General features: G+C 47.1%; 1 protein-coding gene across 1 annotated transcript; it reads right to left on the bottom strand.

Annotated features, from left to right (window-relative positions):
* Positions 1-721: 721 nt before the first annotated feature.
* LOC131903549 (tumor necrosis factor receptor superfamily member 26-like) lies at positions 722-18,646 on the bottom strand. The gene is made up of 7 exons (XM_059254219.1): positions 18,608-18,646; positions 8,932-9,019; positions 7,842-7,970; positions 7,233-7,344; positions 4,417-4,493; positions 1,447-1,566; positions 722-798 (listed from the first exon to the last, which is right to left on the bottom strand). Exons 1-7 carry the CDS (start codon positions 18,644-18,646, stop codon positions 722-724), a joined length of 642 nt encoding a protein of 213 aa, XP_059110202.1.
* Between the last annotated feature and the right edge of the window lie 5,115 nt (positions 18,647-23,761).

The raw sequence follows: 23,761 nt of genomic DNA, 5'->3' as shown, positions 1-23,761 counted from the left end.
AGACTTCTAACCACTAGAAGGGCAAGACAGTAGATTCCTGATGGGTTGAGCCCCACTTTGTAGTCATCTGTTACAACAGTTCAGACACTCTTTTTTACAAAGAGAAAACACCTCCCTTTGATTTTCTGTGCCTCAGTTTCTACCCAGTGTCAAAACCACTAGAACTTCAGTCTCTTCCCAGCACAGACTTTGGCTCTCATAAAGAGGACATGGCACCATCTAAACCCCAAGATGCAGGATGCCCACACCTCCCCGGCTTTCTGGGACTGCATTGCCACTCTAATGAGAGCTAAGCACTCAGCAACTGGAGGGTCAGGAGATACCGGCATGAATTTCTAGGAGGGGACTGCAGGCATAGCACCCACAGAGCCTGGGAAATTGGTGTGGTGGTGTTCAAGGTGGAGGAAAGAGAATCAGGAGCTCTTGGTCAGGCTCAGTTTTAAGAGAACTCACTGGCTGCTCATCTAGGGAGCCTAGGTTAAGTTCCCAGCATCTGCAGGATGGATCAGTAACTCCAGTTCCAAGGGATCCAGCATCCTCTTCTGGCCTCCACAGGCACTGTATATTCCTAGTGTACAAACATAAGTGCAGGGAGAAAAACCCATGCACATACTTTTAAAAAAACATTTTTTAAAAAAAATTTCAAGATCATCCTCAGCTACATAACAAGTCTGAAGCTAGCCTGGGCTATAAGAGATTCTGACAAAGAATTCCCAGCATGCTACTTACAGAGCTGAATCTCCTCTCCTGAAACACGCGGTGAATTTAGACTCCCTGGTGCAGTGGACGAAGAAAGAACTGGAAGAAGAAATGTCTTCAGTCCATAGCAAACTCACACTTGTGTTTCCAGAACCTGACAACATAGAGCTGAACCTCTGTCTGCGGAGGGGGTTTCAGGAGCCTCCTTAACCCATCCCTCTGTCCCCTGCTCCAGGCTGGGGCGCCCTGGAAGGTGCTCAGTGCCACCTTGACCCCCTTAACCTGAGATACTGCTGGCACTATTCAGGGCTGTTCTATCTGCAATGATAAAGCCAGAGCCTTGTCAAACACACTGCCTCTCCTGAGACCGAGGAGGCGGCTCAGAGTGAATATCGCTCTTGCAGAAGACCTTGGTTCCCAACACCCATGTCAGGCAGCTCACAACCACCTGTAATTCCAGCTCCAGGGCATCTGATGCTTTGGTTTCTGGGCACCTACACATATGTGGCGTGCGCACGCACACACGCGCACACACACATACACTTCTCATGGATACACAGACTGCTCTAGGTTGTTTGTTTTGTTTTGTTTTGTTTTCCAAGACAGGGTTTCTCTGTATAACAGCCCTGGCTGTCCTAGAACTCACTCTGTAAACAAGGCTAACCTCAAACTCAGAGATCCTCATGCCCCTGCCTCCTGAGTGCTGGGATTGAAGGCATGCACTGCCACTTCCCAGCATTCACTCACCTCTTTTTAAAACACACCAAATGACGGCGATGATAGCAGCAATGATGATGATGACAGCAGCTATGACAACTATAACAGTCAGAGGGCCAGACAGGCAGAGACGGTGATAACCTGACGTCCCTGGAAGGAGACGGACAGGAGATTGCTGAGGCAGAGTTGAGCACAGCTGACAGCTGTCTTTTTTTTTTTTTTTTTTGAGACAGGGTTTCTCTGTGTAACAGTCTTGGCCGTTCTGGAACTCTCTTTGTAGACCAGGCTGGCCTCGAACTCACAGAGATTCACCTGCCTCTGCCTCCCAAGTGCTGGGATTAAAGGCATACACCACCACTGCCTGGCGGCTGTCTTTATTAGAGTGACAAACCACAGAAGTTCCTGCTTCCTGTCCAGGCTCAGAGGCCATGGGGTCCTGTTAAGGTCCTTGGAAGGAGCAAAAGATGTGCCTCACCAGAACAGCAGCAGGGGGCTCTGCTCCCCACAGACTGCTCAGATCATTCAGGAGTCTTGGCCTCACTCTTTGTGAAATCACAGCCCAGAGAGAGCCCAGGATGCAGATATCGGGGGATGGAACAGGCTAGAGGAAACTGTGGACCCCAGGCTCTGTCAGCAGCTGCATGAATGGCTGAGGGTCAGTGAAGCTACATATCACTCAACCTAAAGGCTTTCTTAGTCTTAGATAAGGTCTTTCTATTTATTATGTATTTATTTATTGGTTTTAGTATTAAGCATCCTTCTAAAGTTGTTGCTCATTTGTTTACTTTATTTTTAATGTTTAATTTTTTTTTACTTTTTTAAAAAATTTTTATTTTGCAATACAATTCAGTTCTACATATCAGCCACAGATTCCCTTGTTCTCCCCCCTCCCGCCCCCCTCACCTTCCCCCCAGCCCGCCCCCCATTCCAATCTCCTCCAGGGCAAAGCCTTCCCCACAGACTGAGATCAACCTGGTGGACTCAGTCCAGGTAGGTCCAGTCCCCTCCTCCCAGGCCGAGCCAAGGGACCCTGCATAGGCCCCAGGTTTCAAACAGCCGACTCATGTTTAATTATTTTTATGTGTTTAGGTATTTGTCTACATGCATGTCTGTGTATTGTGTGCTCGCAGTGCCTATGGAGGTCAGAAGAGGGCGCCATATCCATTAGAACAGGAGTTACAGATGGTTGTGAGCTCCCATGTGGGGGGGCTGGAAATTGAACCTGGGTCCTCTGCAACAGCAACAAGCACTCTTAACCAATGAGCCATCTCTCCAGCTCCTACTTATTTATTTTTTGATATAGAATCTTGACATGTAGCCCTGACTGGTCTAGTACTAGGTAAATAGCCCAGATTGGCCTTCAATTCATAGCAATCCTCCTGCCTCAATAGCATATGTGATGGAGTTACAGACCTGTGCTGTCACACTTGGATGTTTTACTTTATTATTTATTAAATTTCATTTCATTATTATTTATATTTACATGCTCATGTGTGTGTCTCTGTATGTATGTGCATGTGCGTGCTCGTGCATGCGTGAACACACACACACACACACACACACACACACACCACACACACACACGCAGAGGTCAGAGGAGGACATTGTGTGTCCTGCGCTATCACTCTCTGCCTTACTCACTCCCTTGAGACAGGGTTTCTCTCCCTGAACCTGCAGCTAGGCTGACAGCCAGTGAGCCCCAGAGATGAAAGCACAGTCACACCCATGGGTTCTGGGATTTGACTTAAGACCTGCATGTGTGTGCAGCCAACACTTTTACCCACTGAGCTCCCTAGCCCCATTTTTAAAACAAACACTTATGTTTAAAACAAACACTTACTGTTATGTGTGTGGAGGTCAGAGGACAATTTTGTTTGGTTTGTTCTCTCCATTCACCTTTACATGGGTTTCAGGTTCTGGGGATTGAACTCTGGTTGCCAGGCCCAAATGGCAAGTGCTTTTATCTTCTGAGATTTCTAATGCCAGCCCCTGCCTATAGGATCTTTTTTTATGTGTATGGGTGTTTTGCCTATATGTGTACCATGTGTGTGCCTAGTGCACAAAGAGGTCAGAAGAGGGTGTCGAAAGCTTTGAACCTGGAATAACAGTTGTAAGCCACCATATAGGTGCTGGGATTGAACCCAGGGCCCCTGCAAGAGCAAGTGCTCTAAATCCCGAAGCCATCTCTCCAGCACCCTCCTGCTTGTAGTATTTAATGAAAACTTTCTTTAGGAGTTGGGGAGATGGCTTGGTTGGGTCGTGAGCCTAGCCTGTATCTGTTGGAGCCTAGCCTGTAACTGCTGAGACATCTCTCCAACCCAAAGACAAGATTCTTGACCTGCAGCCCCCCAAGCAAAATCCAGCCAAACACAGTCATTTGTTCATAATCTCTGGTTATTTTTCCTACTGTGGCAGAGTTTAATAGTGACTATAAATGTCAATGTTATCTTCTCAACTGGTTTAGTTTGGGTTTCTATTGATTTCAATTTGCAGTTTGAGACCATCATCCCAGGAAGTCAGGTCAGGAACTCAAGGCAGGAACCACTACAGAATGAGGCTTCTTCCTTATGGCTTGCTATGCCTGCTTCCTTATAAACTCCAGGACTACCTACCCCGGAGTAGCATCATCCACAATGGGTTGAGCCTTCCCACATCAATCACTAATTAAGAAAATGCCCTATAGGAGTGCCTACAGGCCAATCTGTCAGGGGTCATTTTCTCAATTGAGATTCTCTTTTCCTAAATGACTCCAGCCTGTGTCAAGTTGACATAAAAACTAGCCAGTACACCAGTGAACATTTTTTGGAGAGGGGTAATTTCGAGACAGGGTTTCTCTGTGTAGCCTTGGCTATCCTGGAACTCACTCTGTAGACCAGGCTAGCCTCGAACTCAGAGATCTGCCTGCCTCTGCCTCCCGAGTGCTGGGATTAAAGGCCTGTGCCACCACCACCGCCCAGCCAGCGAACATTTTTAATGTGACTTTAGGAGACAGATCCTTACCTGAGTCTGACTCAAATGTGTCACACAGTGTGTCCATGGTGGCGTTGCATTGCCCGATGACTTTGTCCTTAGGACAGCTGGGAGGAAAGCAGAGTGTGTTACTTCCTCCCACCCAGGCAGCCCAGAACACACTCTACACTGCCCACAGGGTTAGGGAGGACCAGCCCCAGCCCAGCATGGCCCTGGTACACCTTGCCATTCTGGCCAAAAGCACTCTGAAGAAATTAGAGTTTGGGGGTGTCTGTTATATTTAGGGAAGGCCCCTCTCTGTTTCCCCTCCTGGATAGAATGTCTGGCTCTGAAGACCTGACCTGCTGTCCCACCACATAGAGGGAAGTCTGCCTAGAGACAAAGACAGTGTGAGTAAGGAAGAGGCAAAAGATGTACAGACAATCAAGAGCCTCCATCAAACTGGAGTTGAACAGTCTTTCCTCACGCAGTTCAGTGTTTTCTGAGTCATGTTTATGGGTGTAGAACCTGCCTCACAGATGCAAGCTATTGCCTGGTGTGGTGGTGAACTCCTTTAACCCCAGCCCTTGGGAAGCAGATGCAGGCAGATTCTTGTGAGTTCACACCAGTCTGGTCTACATAGTGAGTCCCAGGCCAGCCAGTGAAACCCTGTTTCAGAGAGTGTTTGTGTGGAGAGATGGCTCAGTGGTTAAGAGCATTTGCTGCTCTTCTAGAGAAAGTAGGTTCTAGTCTCAGTGTCCACACAGTGGCTCACAACCAGCTATAACTATAGTTCCAGGGCATTCAATACCCTCTTTGGGACTCTATGAGCATCAGATATGCAGGCAAACACTATGTACATAATCAACAAACAAACAAACAAATAAATAAACACAGATTCAAGCTACTATACAAGAGGCTTTATTACTATAGATACCTCTCAAAAATGTCCTCCCAAACTCATGTGCCTTGGAACTTCACCTTGTTTGGAAACAGGGTCTTTACAAATGACGCTAAGTGAAGTTGGGGGTCACACTGGGTTAGAATGAGTTTTTTTTTTTCTTTTTTGGTTTTTCAAGACAAGGTTTCTCTGTGTAGCCTTTGGAGCCTGTCCCGGAACTCACTTTGTAGACCAGGCAGACCTCGAACTCACAGAGATTCACCTTTGTCTGCCTCCCGAGTGCTGGGATTAAAGGTGTGCGCCACCACTGCCCAGCTAGGATGAGTCTTAACCAAGTGATTAGGGTCCTTACAAGAGAGAGTTGTAGTCAGATGCACAGGAGCCAAGTCTGTGTGGAGAGAGAGGTGGCAAAGAGTGATGTGTCTACACACGAAGGAATGTCAGGAATCGCTGCCACCACCAGAAACTAGAAGAGGCCAGGGAGGAGGCAGAGAAGTGGTTCTCAACCTGTGGGTCACAACCCCTTTCACATGGGTCACATAGCAGATATCCTGCATGTCAGATATTTACATTCTGATTCATGGCAGTAGCAAAGTTAACGGTTACGAAGTAGGAACAAAAATAATTGTATGGTTGGTGGTCACCACAGCAGGAGAACTGTACTAAAGGGTCACAGAATTAGGAAGGTTGAGGACTACTGACCTAGAGCCTGCAGAGGGAGTGAAGACCTGTGAATGCCTTTGATGTTGGACTTCTTGGCTCCAGAACCATACAAGAATAACTTTCTGTTTTCACTCCTTGTTTATGGTCATTGTTAAGTGGCCACCAGATTTTTTTACTTTTTTTTTTTGGGGGGGGGGGCAGAATCTCACATAGCCCAGGCTGGCCTCAAACTCACTATGTAACCAAAGATGACCTTGAACTTCTGGTCATCTGGCCTCCAGAGTACTGGGATTATAGGCATACCACCATACCTGGCATATGTGGTTCTAGAGATTGAGTCCAAGGCTTTGTGTATGCTACAAAAGCACTCTATCAACGGAGCTACATTCCTGGTCCCACAGAATTCCTTTTATAAAGTTTCATTTTGTGTTTAGACAAGTACATGTGTTTGTGTTTGTGTGCATGTGTACATGAGTGCAGGTACCCACAGAGGCCAGAAGAGGGCACCAGATTCCCTAGAGCTGGAGTTATAGACAGTTATGAGCCCCCTGATGTGGGTGCAGTGAACTGAACTCAGTTCCTTAGAAAAGTGGATGACATCTTAGCCCTGAGCCATCTCTCTAGCTCTTCTTACCCATTCTTAATTAACAGTAAGTCACTTTTGCCATCCTCTCTGCCTAGAGTTTTTTCCCCTTGAACTTTCTGTGGTTCCATCTCTCCCTGATTCACTGAGCCTCTACCCATAAATAACCTTGTGATTCCTCCAACTGAGTGTGCAGTGGCCCCCACGATCATGAACTTACTCATCACCAATAGTGTTTGTTTTTTTCAGACATTATCTATATCCCAAGCTGACCTCAAACTTGCTATGTAGTTAACCTTGCACTCCTGATCCTCCTGCCTCTGCTTCCCCAGTGCCAGGACCACAGGCTGCACCACCACACCTGATTTGTGCAGTTCTGGGGGTGGAACCAGGGCCTTGTACATGCTAGGCAAACACTCTGTCAACTTAGCTTCATCTCCAGTCCATCGTTAATGGTCTTATGTTATGTATGCATCTCCGTTGTGTGTCTCTCACTGTTGGGGTTCAAAGGATGTTTGTTGAGTGAGTTAATGAATTAGTGAATGAATAAGCACTGGCTCCAGACAGCTTCTGGGAGGAAGGATCCTTTGTTTGATTTCACCTGGGTGGCAGGTGCTGCCCTCACAAGCCCCTCTACAGACAGGGACTCAGAGGCTAGGGGACTAGAGGGCAGGAGTGGGGATCTACACTTATTGTGTTCCCCTCCCCCCCAGCTGGTACCTGCTGCATGGAAGGCACTTCTCCACACAGTTTTCAGAGTTACAGTAGGTGCCCTGCTTGCACTGGCACTTACGATTAGCCGTCTGGGAGCATTCTGACACCTCCTCTTGGTCTGTGGAAGCAGGAAGGCTGCAGGTCAGTCATCAGGGTGGGAGTCTGTCCCAGTGTACAACACTCCATGACACAGTAGTCATCTTCACAAGCTTTTCACTCTAGGCACGTAATCTGCCTTCACCCTGTCCTCTAACACAGGGACCATGCCAACACAACAACCAGCCTCCCTTTTCTTCCACAGAGCCCTTCGATCTGGGCTGGAGAGGAACAGGGAAGGGGTGTACCTCAGGAGTATCCAACCCCCAAGCTTCCTTTCAAGCAAAGGCTCTACCGTGGAGCAGCACTCCCAGCCCTTATTGGGGTTGGCAGGGAGGAGAAGAGAGAGAGAAAAAAGCCGATTAGGCCTTTGTGCCAGGTAGAGTGTGAAGAAGGCAGCATTTGCCATCTTCATTATCATTCTGTGGCCCCTCCCCCTGCCAGTCCGCCTGCTTTAACTATCAGTGGAGAGGCTGCCCCCATGGACGGACGGATGGACGGACGAGGCTGCCCACTTACCATCCCGGCACTGAGAGCAGCGAAAGCAGGAAGACTCCCTGTTGTGGTGGTTCATGAAGTTTTCAAGCTCACATGGGACACACTCACTCTTACTGTGGTTCCTCTGGCATGATTTAACGAGGTGGGTACCTATGTGAGAGGAGAAAGAGGTGTTCGGGGGCCTAGCGAAGCCCTATTCCCTGAAGCCCTTGGGGGGCTAGACCCCTTCACTACCCACTCGTAGGCCCCCAGCCTCCTTGCCACAGTCTTCATACTAAACTTAACGTGTGGAGGCCCTGCATCACCCCTTGGCTGAGACTGATGTCCTGCAGGGTATAGGAGCAAGTGAGTTCTTCCTCTTCACTCCAGAGTCCTAGAGAGCTGGTTTACAAGAGGCCTATATGTCCATCTCCCCGCCTCATGCCAGGTTGCTGCCTACCCATGATGGTTTCCACAGAACGCCAAAGTCTAAATAAAGATGAGATCCTTAGCCAAGGTCCCTACCACCTTCTCAGCCTATGGCAGAAGCGTAGGGAGACAGCTGCCCACCTCACAATGTGAACTCTGCACATGTGCTGACTCCCACAGTGTTCTGTGAGGTCAGTCCCACCTCATTATTTGTGCGATGTGCTTGTAGGGATGTGCCCACACATGGCTATGGACCCACAAGTGTGTACAGGCGTGCGTACAGACCCAAATGGGTGTCCACAGACTCGTGTGCATATAAGTGCATGAGTAGGTGTGTTTGCAGGTAGGTTTGCATACAGATGTGTGTTGGCAGTTGTGTAGGATGGGGGCTGGGTCCAGGTGCAGACACTCATACACTTTTTCTCAGGCATCTCCTTGCTGCTTCTGTAGAACACACCAACGCCCATCTCTGGACAGGCACACACATGTCTCTATTTTTTGTCCTCCAAAGCCAGGGACAGTGTTTGGGTGGGGGAGGGCAAGTAGCAGCTGGTTGCTAAGATGACACCCACTTCCCTTTTTCTGTCTGATTACACCTCTCTCAATGCAGTCTCCAGTTCAGCCCTAGCTAAAGGCCTGTAGCATCTTTTCCCATCAGAAGGCCACGCTTGTGGAATGCTCTGGAAAGCATCCTGGAACTCACCAGCAGGACAAAGTTGGCAGCAGAAGGTCTCAGATTGGAACTCATCTGTCCCACACGGGCTTGGACTACTCTCATTGCAAACTGTCGCCTAGAATCAGAAGGGGAAATACAAAAAACCCATCCATTGGTGACTCTCAGCACAGAAGAGGTAGATGGCTCCCCACCTGACCTCAGCTTTCATATGGACCCTTTCTGCAGAGCATACACTACAATTTTGCTCATATCTCCCCAAGAGTGACTGGTAGTAGTCAGGGGGCAGGTGCCACTCTGCAGATATATTCCTCAGTTTCCAAATGTGGGTGGCTTTGTATCTTTGCCATTGGTGTATGACCTGTAGGGCTGTCAGTGAACTGTTTGTGTTCTAGTATATGTTGTTTTCAGTGGCCACAACTATACTTTAAAGTTTCTTTCTATTCATTTATGCGTATGAGTATGTTGCCTGTGTGTATATATGAACATCATGTGCTTGCCTGGTGTCCTTGGAGAAAAGAGTGTGGATCCCTTGGGACTGGAGTTCCAGATGATTGTGATCCACTATGTGGGAGCTGGGAACCCAATCCGGGGCCTCTGTAAGAGCAGCTGGTGCTCCTACCCAGAGTCATCTCTCCAGCCCTGCATCTATACTTTAAGAAAGTATGTTTGTGAAGTTGTGTGTATCTGTGCACACATATTGTAAATGTATGTGCCTGCGTATACTTACAAAGTGTGCTCATTATGTGATCTCAATTTTTTATAACCTTACTGATTTTTGCTTTTTTTTTTTTTTTTTTTTTTAAGATATAGCCCTAGCTGGACTGAAACTCAATATGTAGTTAAAACTGGTCTCAAACTCAGATCTGCCTGCTTCTGTCTCCTGAGTGTTGAGATTAAAGGTGTGCACCGCCAAGGTCTGGCCTCCTTTTATTTATTATGGTATGTGCATATGAGTGAGAGAAAGGAGGTACCATGGCATGCGTGTGCCATGGTGTGCATTTGGAAATGAGAGAACAGTGTTGTGGAGTCCATTCTCTCCTCACACCTTTACGTGGGCTCTGAGGATTGAACTAAAGCTGGCAGGCTTGCGTGACTTGTACCTTTATCCACGGAGCCACCTCTCTGGCCCCACAGTTTTTCTGAGACAGGGACTATCACTAAACTCAGAGTTCAGTTTGGGCTAGAATGGCTACCAATGAGCTCCCAGAATCCACCTGCCTCCTTCCCACTTTCACTGGAGTTATAGACACATGTTGCCATACCTGGCTTTTACAGGGTGCTGAGGATCCAAACTCAGTCTGCTTTTTGTGTGTTGGACACAGTTTCATGTTGGTTTATTTCATTAGTATATTTGATCCTCACTACTCACAAATTACATATTTGTGAATCCACCTACTTCCTAACATTTCTTTTCATACCAAAATCAGTGGTACTTTTCAGCTATTCACTAATACACACAGAGTGTCAAAAAATTTGAGCCCCCTGAGGCTGAGGAAATGGCTCCGCAGTAAAGAGCACTTGCTGTTCTCCCAGAGGACCCAGGTGTGATTCCCAGCACCCACATTAGGTGGCTCACAAGCAAGGGCCTGAAACTCCAGTTCTAGTGTATATGATGTCCTCTTCTGGACTCTTCACAATGTGTATGTATATACTCACACAATACATAAATAAAAAATAACTCAGTTATGTGGTGATATATTGTGAACCCTAATAAAACTTGCATGAGGATCAGAGGACAGAGCCAACCACTAGATTAGACATAGAGGCCAGACAGTGGTGGCACATACCTTTAATCCTGTCACTCAGGAGGCAGAGATCCATCTGGATCTCTGTAAGCTCAAGGCCACGCTGGAAACAGAGCCAGGCAGTGGTGGCACACACCTTTAATCCCAGTACTGGGAAGCACACATGCCTTTAATCCCAGGAGGTGATGGCAGGGTAGAGAAAGGTATATAAGGCATGAGGAAATAGAAAATGAGACAGTTCAGCTGAGACCCTTTCCAGTGAGGACTCAAGCTTTCAGTCTGAGGGACTCATGGGAACAGGATTGGCTGAGGAGTTGGTGGGGTGAGGTTGGCTGTGGCTTGCTCTGCTTCTCTGATCTTTCAGCTTTCAGCCCAGTATCTGGCTCTGGATTTTTTACTAAAATACCTTCTAAGATTTGAACAACACAGTTAAATATTTGTATATATATTATATATGTGTATGTGTATATGTGTGCACACACACATATACACACACACTGAGACAGGTTCTTGCTGTGTACACACACACACACACACACACACACACACACACACACACACAGACAGACAAGGTCTTGCTATATACCTGGATGGCCTGGAACTTGCTGTGTGTTCAGCCTGGCCTCCAACTCACAGAGATCCACCTACTTCTGTCTGTTGAGTGCTGAGATTAAAAATGTTTGTCACTCCTAGCATTCAGGAGGGAGAGGCAGGCAGACCTCTGTGAGCACAAGGGCAACCTGGTCTATAAAGCAAGTTCCAGGACAACTAGGGCTGTCAAAAAAAAAAAAAAAAAAAAAAAAAAAACAAAGAAAAAAAAGTGTGCGTGTCACCACCCTGGGCTAAAATTAACCCTGGGTTAAAAATTTTGAGTCACTTGAACACGTACTGCCCGTTGAGGGCAAGTGAGGAAATACTTTCTGTTCCTGCTTCATCTTCCACTGCATGCGTGAGTCTCTCTTACAGGATACCCATTACCTTTGTTTCTGTATCTTTTGTGGTGTTTTGCATTGCTTATCTTGCTGTTTAAAATGGCTCCAAACACAGCAGTGAGAAACTGTTTCCTCTCCACAGTACTAGGAGGTCACAAATAACCTTACAGATAACACATGTGTTTTGGAGAAACTGCTGCAGGTGTGAATTACAGGCTGAGGAACATGGGTTCTATATGAATCAACACAGATGGCATAAGATGCCTTTAAACAAACATAAAGTAATCTACTGACCAGTTTATAAAAGTGTAGGCAGAAGCTTACAAGAACAAGCCTCTGGGCTAGGAGTTGGCTCAGTCAGTACCTGCATCAAAGCATGAGGACTTGAGTTCGGAACCCACACATTCACCTGGGCATGTAGAGCATCTCTAACTCCAGTGCTGAAGATGGAGACAGGCAGATCCCTGAAGCTCATTGGAAACGAAGCATAACTTAGCTCTAGGTTCACTGAAAGATCCTGTCTCCCTGGATGTAATGATGGCTCTGCAGTTAAGAGCACTGGCTACTCTTCCAGAGGACCTGGGTTTCATTCCCAGAAGCCACATGGTGGCTCACAACCATCCACACTCGAGTTCCAGGAGATCCAACACCCTCCCTCTTTTGACCTCTTTGGGCACCAAGAACGTATACAGTACACCTAAACTCACTCAGACACACATAAAAAAATATTTTTTAAATCTTAAAGTTTACTTATTTTTATGTATATAAGTATTTTGACTGAATGTGTGTGCCACACCTCTGTCTGGTGCCTGTGGAGGTCTCTAGACCTTTAAAAAAAATTGGAGGGGTTTCCAGACAGGGTTTCTCTGTGTAACAGCCCTGGCTGTCCTGGAACTTGCTCTGTTGACCAGGCTGGTCTCAAACTCTCAGAGATCCGCCTGTCTCTGCCTCCTAGTACTGGGAATTAAAAGTGTGCTCTGACATACCCATCTTAATTAAAAAAGAAAGAAAGAAAGAAGATCCCGCCTTGAGAAATAAGGTGGAGAAAGATCCAGAAAGACACCAGATGGCTGCCTCTAGTTTCCTAGTGCACATATCTACATTTGGGGAAGGGAGGAGGGGAGAAGAGGAGGAGGGGAGGAGGAGAGGAGGAAGGGAGGGGAGGAGGGGAGGGGAGGAGGGGAGGAGGGGAGGAGGGGGAGGGAGAGGGGAGGAGGGGGAGGGGGAGGGGAGGAGGGGAGGAGGGGAGGAAGATAGCATCTAACCCTGCTTTCTTCCTGACAGCGGTGGCTCAATACCTTAGGCAGTTGGGGTGACTTTCAGCACATGCACCTCTACTGTGAGAACTGCCTTGGGGTGTGGCTCAGGGGCACAGCACTTGCTTGCTCAAGGCCCTGGGTTCTATGCCCAGCACCACAAAAAACAAATAAATGAATGTATCTTAAAAGATAAGAAATGAGCAGGAGAAATGGATCAGTGGTTAAGAGCACATATTGCCCTTGCAGAGGACCCGAGTTCAATTACCAGCATCCAAGTCAGGGGACTTACAACCGCCTGTACCTCCAGCTCCAAGGGGATGCAACACCTCTGGCCTCTGTGGGCATCTACACTCACACACACAGTTACAAATAATAAAAATAAACATTTTTTTTTTTTTTAAAATGAAACAATGTCACCCCTCTGTGGCTTTCCCCCTTAGCCATTATGAAGGAGACCCTGTTCTTCACCAATGTGGTCCAGGCTGGATTTCTCCCATTGGATTATTATACACCATCTCTGCTGCCTTCAGCTGGAATTTGATCCAACTCTGTCTTTCTGCCATTCATTTCCTATTCTGTATCTGTTCTATTTTGTTCATTTGTTTTCGAGATAGGGTGTTTCTCTGTGTAGCCCTGGCTGTCCCGGAACTCTCTCTGTAGACCAGGCTGGCTTCATATTCAGAGATCTGCCTGCCTCTGCCTCTCAAGTGCTGGGATTAAAGGCATGAGCTACCACACCTGGTTTGTTCTTTCTTTCTATAAATGGTCAAGGCTTGGTGGTGCGTGCCTTTAATCTCAGTACTCAGAAAGTGAGAAGACTTTTGGGAGTTCGGGGATATCCAGAGCTATACAATAACGTGGGGGCTCACAGAGGCTCCAAAGTAAAGCTTTACTCAAGGTCAGAAAGTCTGAGCTTGCTTTACCCAGCAGGGCTGCATAATAGAATGTTTTGGCCAAAGGCGTAGTTACCAGGTGTCTTGAAGGGTCTATACTTGTTGGTACTTTATACCTCGACCTTGGGAGGGGGAGGTCTTTTGCTCCTCCCCTTACTGATGTATAAAAAGCTCATAATAATTAAAGTTGAGAGGACTGAGTATTGACCTAGGGCCCTCCTGAAGCTATCCTGTGTCCCTGTCTTTCTCATCATCTCCATCTATATTTCTAATACCACCTCATTTCTCACTCCTCTCCACAAGAATCCTTCAATAGGTCAGAGCTGGCCTCCTACACAATAAGACTCTGTCTCCAAAACAACATTTAATTTTTTTTTTACCTTATGTATGAGCACCTGCCTACATATATGTATGTGCACTGTGTGTGTGCAGTGCCTGCAGAAGCCAGAAGATCCTTTGGAACTGGAGTTAAGGAAGGTTGTGAGCTTCCATGTGGGTGCTGAGAACTGAACCTGGGTATTTCGCAGGAACAGTTAGTGCAGATGTGTTGAATTACTACTTTGCTGTATATATCATTAATAAACTTTAGAAAGAAAAAAAAAGGCTGAGTGGTGGTGGCACATGCCTTTAGTCTCTAGCACTCGGGAGGCAGAGCCAGGCAGATCTCTGTGAGTTCGAGGCCAGCCTGGTCTACAAAGCGAGATCCAGTACAGGCACCAAAACTATGCAGAGAAACCCTGTCTTGAAAAAACAAACAAACACAAACAACAAAAAAACCCAAAGCCCACCACCACTGATACACTTCCTCCAACAAGGCCACACCTCCTAATCTCTCTCAAGTAGTGCCACATCCTAATGACTAAGCATTCAAATATATGACCCTATGGGGGCCATTCTTATTCAAACCACCACATCAGGCTAGTCTCAAACTCCTGGACCAAGTCATCTTTTTGCCTTGGCCTCCTAAATAGCCAGGTATGTGCCTCCACTCCAGACATTTTTAGTTTTGCTTTTCAAAGGGCAAATTCGAAAGGGCCTTGATGCCTTTTGAAATTGAAATGGGAGAGGGTCATGTAGCTGAGTGTAAGACTGCCTGCCTACCATGGGCAAGGCCTTGGATATGGTTCCTAACACCGCCAAATTTTTCAAAATAAAATAAGATTGAGGGGCTGAAGACGTAGTTGAGTTGGTAGAATACTTGCCTAGCACGCATGAGGCCCTGGTTTCCATCCTCAGCCCTGTATAGCATTGATGTAGTGGCACATACCTGTGTTCCCAGCTCCTGGTGGGTAGAGGCAGGAGGCTCCTTAGTTCAAAGTCTACTAAATGAGGCTACATCCTCAGCCCTTATGTCCGTGAGATCCCAAAGAAACTCAGGACCGGTAGCTATCTGTGGTGCCTATTTAACACACCAAAGTGCACCTCTGACTGCTGGCTGCCAGGCCCTTCCAGCATCACAGGTACCTGTTACAGAGTCCTGGCTCCTCTCAGCATTTCTCACCCTGCCCACCCCGCCCACCTCACCCTCTACCCTAAACCTCTCCAGTGCCGGAGCGTCCCTTCTCTTCCCTTTCCCCAGCTTCTCTTTTCTATAAAAACCGGCCATTTTGGCAATGAGCTCTCTTGGCCTCCTGGCCCTTGGCTCCCCTCTTGGTCCTCTTACCTTCTCTCCTCTTCTCTCTCTCTTCTCTTCCTTTCTCACTCTCCCTCCCTTTCTCTCCTTTCATGGCCTGGTTCAGTCTACTGGCCATGTCCCACCTACTACTTTCTCTCCCCGCCTCTGGTGGCTCTCTCCCTCAAGTCTACAATAAAAACCTTCTCCTCAACTATACCTAGGGATGATCATGTCTTCATTTTTATTCAGTGCTCTCCTTTATTTATTTTGTGCATGTATGTGTATGGCACACGTGCAGGTGTGGGCACATGTGTGGGTCCCTTGCCTTGGTATGCATGTGTACGTGGAGGCCAGGGTGTGGTGTTGAGTGTCTTCATTGACCTCTGTCCATTCTGTTTACTGTGGTGAGGTCTCTCACTGAACCCAGAGCTTGCCCTAGGGAAGCCCTGCCTCTCTCAGCTTCCTGAGGGGTGGGGCTAGAGATGGGCTTCCATAACCAACTGCTTTTACTTTGGTCTTAGAGAGCAGAACTTCAGTCCTCAAGAGATTTATGGCTCTCCTCTTTTTATTTGCTGCTGCTGTTGTTGTTAGACATGGTCTCATGTAGCCCAGGCTGGGCTCTCACTATATGGCTGAGGATGACCTTGAAATAGTGACCCTCTTGCTTCTACTTCCCCAAATGCTGATACAGGCTGTGTCATCACATTCAGTTTAAAGCACCAAATAAATAAACGGGGAGATGGCTCAGTTGGTAAAACACTGTCTCACAAGCATATGGACCTGAGTTCGGATCCTCAGAACCCAGGTAAAAAACTGAACATGCTGGCACTTTCTTGTAAACCCAACAGTGGTGGCCCACTGGGCAGCCTGACAAGGGAAAATCAAAACTTGAAAAAGAACAGCACCTTCTCTCAGCTGGGTTCATTAAACAATAATCCAGGCTGCTTTCACCACAGTGACTCACCGCAGCCGGGGTTCTGAATGCAAAGAAAACAGCAAAGGAAGCCACCAGGGGAGGAAGTGACAGTGTGTCTTTCACTTTCCAGTGCGAGGAAGGAAAAAACCACTCCAAACCACTCCGTTTTATACTCCACCCATTTGATACCTACCAGTCATTTGTCTAACTCCAGTTTCTGGAACCCTGTGCTCTAGCAGCTGTGGGACCTGGGAGAATGGAGCAATAGCCAATTTCATTGAGAGCATCAGATACTTTATGCTCTGATGGTTAAGAAGAGTCACCTGAGTAAAGTGTATAATCACAAGGACAAGATGCATGTGGCAAAAACATGTTTTGCCATGGAGGGATATAAACAAATAGCAACAGCCAGTTGTAATGGGTAATCTGAAGTAAACTCACTCCTAACTGCTAACCTGAAAGGTCAAAAAACACATTCTGAAAAGAAACTGAGGTCACAAGACTCTTGTCTCTCTCTCTCTCTCTCTCTCTCTCTCTCTCTCTCTCTCTCTCTCTCTCTCTCTTGGTGTTTTCTCACAATCACTCAGAATTGTCCTCACACGACTCCATTCTTGAACTGTGTTCTGACAAACCTGACTCAGTGATTCCCCCACCTAGAAGTGTACAGGGACCATCTACTAACTATGTTATGACTGACTCTTCTCTGGCTTCTGTAACCTGCTTATGCCAACATTCAGGTTGCCTTGACCACCTAATCTTGGCAGATCAAAACAGTTCTTGGCTTGTTTCTGCAGATGCTCAAGGTCTTCCTATGGTTTTTGCCTTTAAAAAACAAAACAAAACACCCCTTCACCCCCACTTTGCACAGCAATCTCAAATTTGGCTCAGAGATTGTTGTCATGTTAGCAGTAATCAATAAATCTTTTCATTATAGTTGAATTGGGTCTATGGTCTTTTTCCAGGGGACAAGAACTTCATCACACTGAGAAAGTGTCCAGAATAGCACACCTATCCATGCAAGTCCCCAGGGAACTTAACCTGAGGACACTTGACGCTCTGGGGAGAGGTTACTGAGGTCCACTGACTGAAGGCCAGCAATACTATCTAGGAAAATCTTGGCAGACCGTGGGAAGGAAAGTGTCATTTCTCAGGGTGACTACTTTCACTCTTGTTTGGTGTGAGATTAACCCAGAACCAGCCTGTTTCTGCCCGCTTCTCACACAAACCAGCTACTGTAGCAACGCAAAATAATACTTTTTTTTTTGAGACAGGATGTCCTACAGCTTAGGGTGGCTTCCAACTCCCTATGTAGCTGAGGGTGACTTTGAACTCCTAATCCTCCTATGTCCTGAGGTTACAGGCCTATGCACCCCATACCAGGCTGAGAGCATAATCTGGGGGAATAATTCACTTTGAAAATGCCAAGGGGTAGTCAGGCTTGGTGGCTCAGGCCCAGGATTCCAGCAGTCAGAAGCTGAGGCAGGAGAAACAGGAGGTAGAGGTAAGGCTGGGCTACATAATGTCTGTCTCAAAAGAGGGAGGAGGAAGGGACAAGTGAGATGGCTTAGTGGGAAAGGTGCTTGCCAGCAAGCCTGACAGCCTAAGTTTGATTCCTGGGACCAACAAGGTTGAAGGAGAGAACCAACTCCTGACAGCTGTCCACTGACCACCACAAGTAAGTATAATAAAACATTACAAATAAAAACTGAGGGGCTGGAGCGAAGGCTTCACAGTTAAGAGCACTTGTTGAGAGGACAGCACTCGCAGTGTGACTCACAATAGTCAGTAACTCTGGCTCTAGGGGATCCGATGCCCACTAGCCTGCACCGGCACCCTACACATGTATATAGACACACAACGTACACATAGCTAAAATAAAAATAAACCTTTATAAGGTGAGAAGGGACAAAGGAGTCTCAGAAAATGGTGAAACCATTTTTGTAGAAAAGTTAGTCAAGTATGTTGGCTCATGCTTTTAATCTCAGCACTCAGGAGGCAGAGGTGAATTTGAGGCCACACTGGTCTACATAGTGAGTTCCAGGATAGCCGAAGATATATAGTGAGACTCTGTCTCAAAAAACACCAAAGAAGAAGAAAAAGGAGAGGTAGATAGCAGAAAAAAAAAACCCACTGTTTGTAGCAAGAAAAGGTAAGGATCTAAACTAACTCTGTCTCATTAGGTGTCCTGATCCTCTCCTCTCATCCTCTACCTCCACCATGCAGGCCAAGAGCTGCAAAGGAGACCCATTACTACCTCTGGGTCCAAGCATGCATACTGCTCTGGGCTTGACAGCCTGCCAGAACCCAGCTGGGGTTCCCACCCACCTGCTTGCCTCTACTCACCCTCAGAAGCAGCCATAGCAGCAGCAGATGTACCAGCATGGCCATCAGAGACAGAGGTAGGACAAGGCAGGGTTGGGATGCTGAGTGTGAGGACTAGCCAGTTGCAGCCCAGATGCAGCCCTAGCCAGCTAGGAGGCATTTAAAACCACCCCCTGTCTGAGTTCTTCCGGTAAGGTCCGCGCCCAGGCTCCTCGACTTCCTTGCTCCCCTGAACCGTCGTTGTTTTTGAAACTTACATTAAAGTTCCCCAGAACCTCCACTCACCACTCCACAGTACCAATGGCCAGCAAAAGGCACTTCAGAGCCAAGAAGTTTGAAAGCAGAGCCAGCCTAAGAGATGCCTGCATTGACTGACAGTAAGTCTACCCAGGCACTGGACTGTGGGTCAGCCTTAAAGAGGAAGCCTTAAAGAGGAAGCCTCCCACATGTTGGATGCCCCTCCCGAGCCCTGGGCTGCAAGGAGTTGGCTGGTCTCAAAAGGACAAACACTGTGTAAGTCTGCTGCTGAGGACCCAGTAGTCTCAGGTCTACGGAGGCAAAAAGCAGGATGGAGTGCCAAGACTGGGAAGGAAAGCTGAGAGTAAGTGAGTGGCTAATGGGATAGAATTTCATTTTAGGAAGATGGAAAGTTCTGAAGGTGGATGGTGCAGGGGTTGGCTTGATGATACAACGGTGCTATGTATGTGATTTGTGCTTTGGAGCTGGGCATTCAGACATGGCCAGAGTGGTTTAAAAAATGAAGAAATTGGAGCCAAGCAGTGGTGCCTCATGCTTTTAATCCCAGCACTTGGAAAGCAGAGGCAGGTGGATCTCTGAAAATTCAAGGCCAACCTAGTCTAGAGAGCAAGTTCAAGGACAGCCAGAGCTACATAGAGAAACCCTGTCTTGAAAACAAAATAAAACAAAACAACAACAACAAAAAGGAAGCTTCTTTATGAAGTAGATTGTACTGGCTGCTTTTGTGTGTTAACTTGACACAAGCTAGTCATCAGAGGAAGAAGCCTCAGTTGAGGAAATGCCTCTGTGAGGTCCAGGTGTAAGGCAGTTTCTCAATTAGTGATTAATGCAGGAGGGCCCAGCTATCCCTGGGCTGTTGGTCCTGGGTTCTGAGCAAGCCAGGGGAAGCAAGCCAGTAAGCAGCTCTCCTCGATGGCTTCTGCATCAGCTCCTGTCTCCAGGATCCTGTCCCATTTAAGTTCCTTCCTGACTTCCTTCAGTGATGAACAGCAATGCTGAAGTGTAAGCCTAATAAACCCTTTCCTCCCCAACTTGCTTTCTGGTCATGGTGTTTTGTCGCAGCACTAGAAACCCTGACTGAGACATAGATGGTGATTAATACAGAGACCTGCAGCTGATAAAAGGCTTCAGAATATTCAGTCTTAAATAAGGTGTCTATACCATACCCCCACCTCCCAGGGCTGAGGGATCATTGTGGAAGAGAGGGTGGAGAGAGTGTAAGTGTAAGGATTTGGTCCTTATTTACGTCCTTAATTACGTCATCAGCCTTCCCCGGCTTCCCAGCCTAAAAAAGCGGTTGGGCCCTCTGTGGGCTCTCTCTGTCCCCTCTCCTTTCTGCTCTTTCCTCCCGTCGGTCCCCTTCTCTCCCTTTCTCTCCCTCTCCCCCCCATGTCTCTCTCTCTCTCTCTCTCTCTCTCTCTCTCTCTCTCTCTCTCTCTCTCTCTCTCTTTCTCTGTCTCCCCCCCCCCCCCCAATAAAGCTCTAAAAAGGTAACCATGGCTATGATTCTTTTAATCAACATGCTCCTCCGCCGGCATGGCCACCACAGGCGGTGACCAGCCACGAGGGGCAGCGCCGCGGCATAACCAACAGTAAGTATGTAAGATCCAGCCGGGCAATGGTGGCGTGCACACCTTTAATCCCAGCACCCAGGAGGATCTCTGTGAGTTCAAGGCTAGCCTGGTCTACAGAGCAAGATCCAGAACAGGAACCAAAAACTACACAGAGAAACCCTGTCTCGAAAAAACCAATTTAAAAAAAAAAAAAAAAAAAAGAATGTAAGATCCATTGTGTGTGTGTGTGTGTGTGTCTAGAAAGAGAGAGAGAATAGAAAAGGAGCTGAGTGTGGTGGTGCACATGTTTAATCCCAGCACTCAGAGGCAGGATAATATCCACGAATTCAAGGCCAGTGAAAGGGAAAAATCAGTAGCCATCTTGAGAGACACTTCCCCCTCTCCTCCTCCAAAGATATTTGCTGACCAGCAGTTTTAGAATTGACCAGAAGTTGAACTTATAAGGCTGGGAGAATAAATTTATGTATCCTGGACTTGGCAAAACAAGATATGGGGAGTAATGGGCTCAACTGACCAGAAATTGAACTTATAGGAGAGCAGGACTGCAACAATAAATCTGAATGTGTATATCCTGGGTTCAACAAAAGCAGGACATAGGGAGTAAAAGTTTATGTCTCTATAGATACCCTGAATCCTGTTAGCCATCAGTAACCTCATGCTTACAGTTCAGCCAGTAACTTCAAAGAACTACCTCACCCGTAGCCCCCTCGTCCAATCCCAAGCTGCATGTAAACCTTTCCTATATAAACCCCTTCAAGTGAGTGGTCGGGGCGTTCTCCTCCACCCACTGTGTCAGATGTTGGATGCGGACCAAGCTTGCTTGTTTTGTTATTAAAAACCTCCGTGTGCTTGCATCGGATAATGGCTCTGTGGTGGTCTTGCTTGGGGGTTTTGCGACCTGGGCACAACAGCCAGCATGGTCTACAAAGTCTCAAAAAAATAAAAAAAGGAGAGAAGAAATCGGTTTATCAGAAACTCAGTAGAATGATCAGGCTATCCTCATGAGACTACAATCACAGGTGCTAGGTGGAGAGGCTGCCAGGAAGTCATGTGGTCCACAGTCACAAGAAGTTACCAGAACTGAACTTGGCCAGTGTTATAAGCAACTTCCAGAAAGCTTCACAGGAGCATCCCATGTCTGGAGACAATGGCTAGTTGTCAACTGTCCCAGATAAATTGCTTTTCAACCAGGTGATTGGCCAAAGAGCTAGAGACAGAGAGAGCTCAAGGGACCATTTCTCCAGCTCCAGCAAATCTGTCTTGATAAACCCCAAACGTAGATGGTTTTGATCAATTTGCAATCCCATCGGGGGTTCAGATATGAGGGCTAAAGTTACGTTTTAATTTTCAATTACTGTGCTTAAGAGAGCTGTAAAACAAAAATGCCTCTAACCTGTAAGCCCCACTTGCCCAAGTACAGATAATGAGGAACCTGCCTACTCCGTTTTGAAGACATGACTCATTATACTGTATTGCTAAAAATAAGTTTCGCCGGGCGGTGGTGGTGGTGGTGGTGGTGGTGGTGGTGGTGGTGGTGGTGGCGCACGCCTTTAATCCCAGCAGAGCCAGGCGGATCTCTGTGAGTTCGAGGCCAGCCTGGGCTACCAAGTGAGTTCCAGGAAAGGCGCAAAGTTACAAAGAGAAACCCTGTCTCGAAAAACCAAAAAAAAAAAAAAAAAAAAAAAAAAAAAGTTTCCATTTACTGTAAGAACTGAGTTGCTGTTTTTAAGTCTGTTTCCTGGAGATTAACATGCTCCAACCCATGACCTTGACTTGTTTTTGAGAATACCCTTACCTTCCCTGATCCTCTGTAATCACCCTCCCTAGTCACATGGTGACCACATGATGTTTTTCAAGATTTTTCTGCATTTCCTTATTGCCCCCACTGTCTTTCCTCTGTAAACCCGCTTTGCAACTACTTGTGATTTTAGTCCTTAAAAGGGACCCAGTAAATGAATTCAGGGCTGTTCTCTTTAACTCAACTTAGGAGGCAGTCACTGGCCAACTCTTGGGTGCTGTTAGTATTCTGAACTGCCCCTTGGGGACCCACCCAGCATTCTGACATCACCTTATGTAAAGTCTCCTTTAAGAAAAAACTCCTCGAGACTCCGCCAACTCCGATTGGACCAAGAGGTGAGTCTTTGTTCTCCTAGCCCATCACCCCAGCCTCTAGGCTTTAGGCCCAGGGGCACACCTCAATGCTGCCCCCATACCCACACCCATTGCAGCCCCAGTTCCAGGCCAGCAGGCAGGACTCCTGCAGGTAGGCCTGACTACCACCATTCCCCCACTGGACCCTGTAACCTAGAAGCCCCACTCTACCACCCCAAACCCACTCATCCTCCAAGACAGCAGCTCCAATTGGACTGAGAGCCTTCATCCGGTATCTGATGGAAGCAGATGCAGAGATTCACAACCAAGCACCAGGCCAAGCTCCAGAAGTCCAGTCAAAGGGAGAGAAGAGGGATTATATGAACAATAGGGATCAAGATCATCTTGATGGGGAAATCTACAGAGACAACTGAACCAAGCTCATAGGAACTCACAAACATTAGACAGACAGCTGTGGAACCTGCATGGGACTGGACTAGACCCTCTGCATATGGGAGACAGTTGTGTAGCTGGGTCTGTTTGAGGGGCCCCTGGCAGTGTGATCAGGATCTATCCCAGGTGCATGAGCTGGCTTTCTGGATCCCATTACCTATGGTCAGACACTTTGCTCGCCCTTGATGCAGTGAGGAGGGGTTTGGTCCTGCCTCTACTGAATGTACCAGGCTTAGCTGTCCCCCTATGGGAGAACGGGATGCTAAGATGAAGCCACACACACACACATAGCCAAGAAGAATGGACAGCTGAATTCAAAAAACAAAAACAAAAACAAAAATCTGCAGGGAACCATGACCACACATAACAGCAACTTTGAAATTTTCAAGAGGAAGATGGGACTCCACAAAGATGATTCCACATGGACTATGGTAAAGCCATTAAGCTGATTAACACCACGGAAAGATCAACTTTGGACTACAAACTGCTCAGGACAATGTCAAGATGGCTAGCTGAGATGATCCAGCCTGACAGACTACTTGAACAAGGACTTGAAACAAGCCCTGCACTTTTCCATTATGCGGAGACTGGACAAATGATACAGGACTTGACAATTAACCCAAAATTTTCTTTTCAGAATCCCCTAAAGATGCCTTCATCCTAGAAAGAGGAATTAAACGACACCCACATTCCCAAGAGGTGGGATGGGAGGTTTTTGGTTGTTTAATGAGTTTTGGATATTTTATTGTTTATGACAGTTGGTTACAAGTTGTTAATTGTTAATGGTCAAGAAAAAAGC

Source organism: Peromyscus eremicus, chromosome 1 (genome assembly GCF_949786415.1).
Source record: "Peromyscus eremicus chromosome 1, PerEre_H2_v1, whole genome shotgun sequence".
Taxonomy (NCBI): domain Eukaryota; kingdom Metazoa; phylum Chordata; class Mammalia; order Rodentia; family Cricetidae; genus Peromyscus; species Peromyscus eremicus.
Note: the sequence above shows the minus strand (reverse complement) of the source record. Positions and strands in the feature narration are given on the sequence as shown.

What these genes read in the sequence shown, in the direction of transcription:
- LOC131903549 (XM_059254219.1), bottom strand. Translation starts at nt 18,646, where the DNA reads ATGCTGGTACATCTGCTGCTGCTATGGCTGCTTCTGAGG. An exon ending in CTGCCAACTTTGTCCTGCTG is followed by an intron (nt 7,971 to 8,931) that starts GTGAGTTCCAGG and finishes CCTCTCACATAG; the next exon opens with GTACCCACCTCGTTAAATCA. An exon ending in TTGGTGTGTTTTAAAAAGAG is followed by an intron (nt 799 to 1,446) that starts GTGAGTGAATGC and finishes TTCTTCTTCCAG; the next exon opens with TTCTTTCTTCGTCCACTGCA.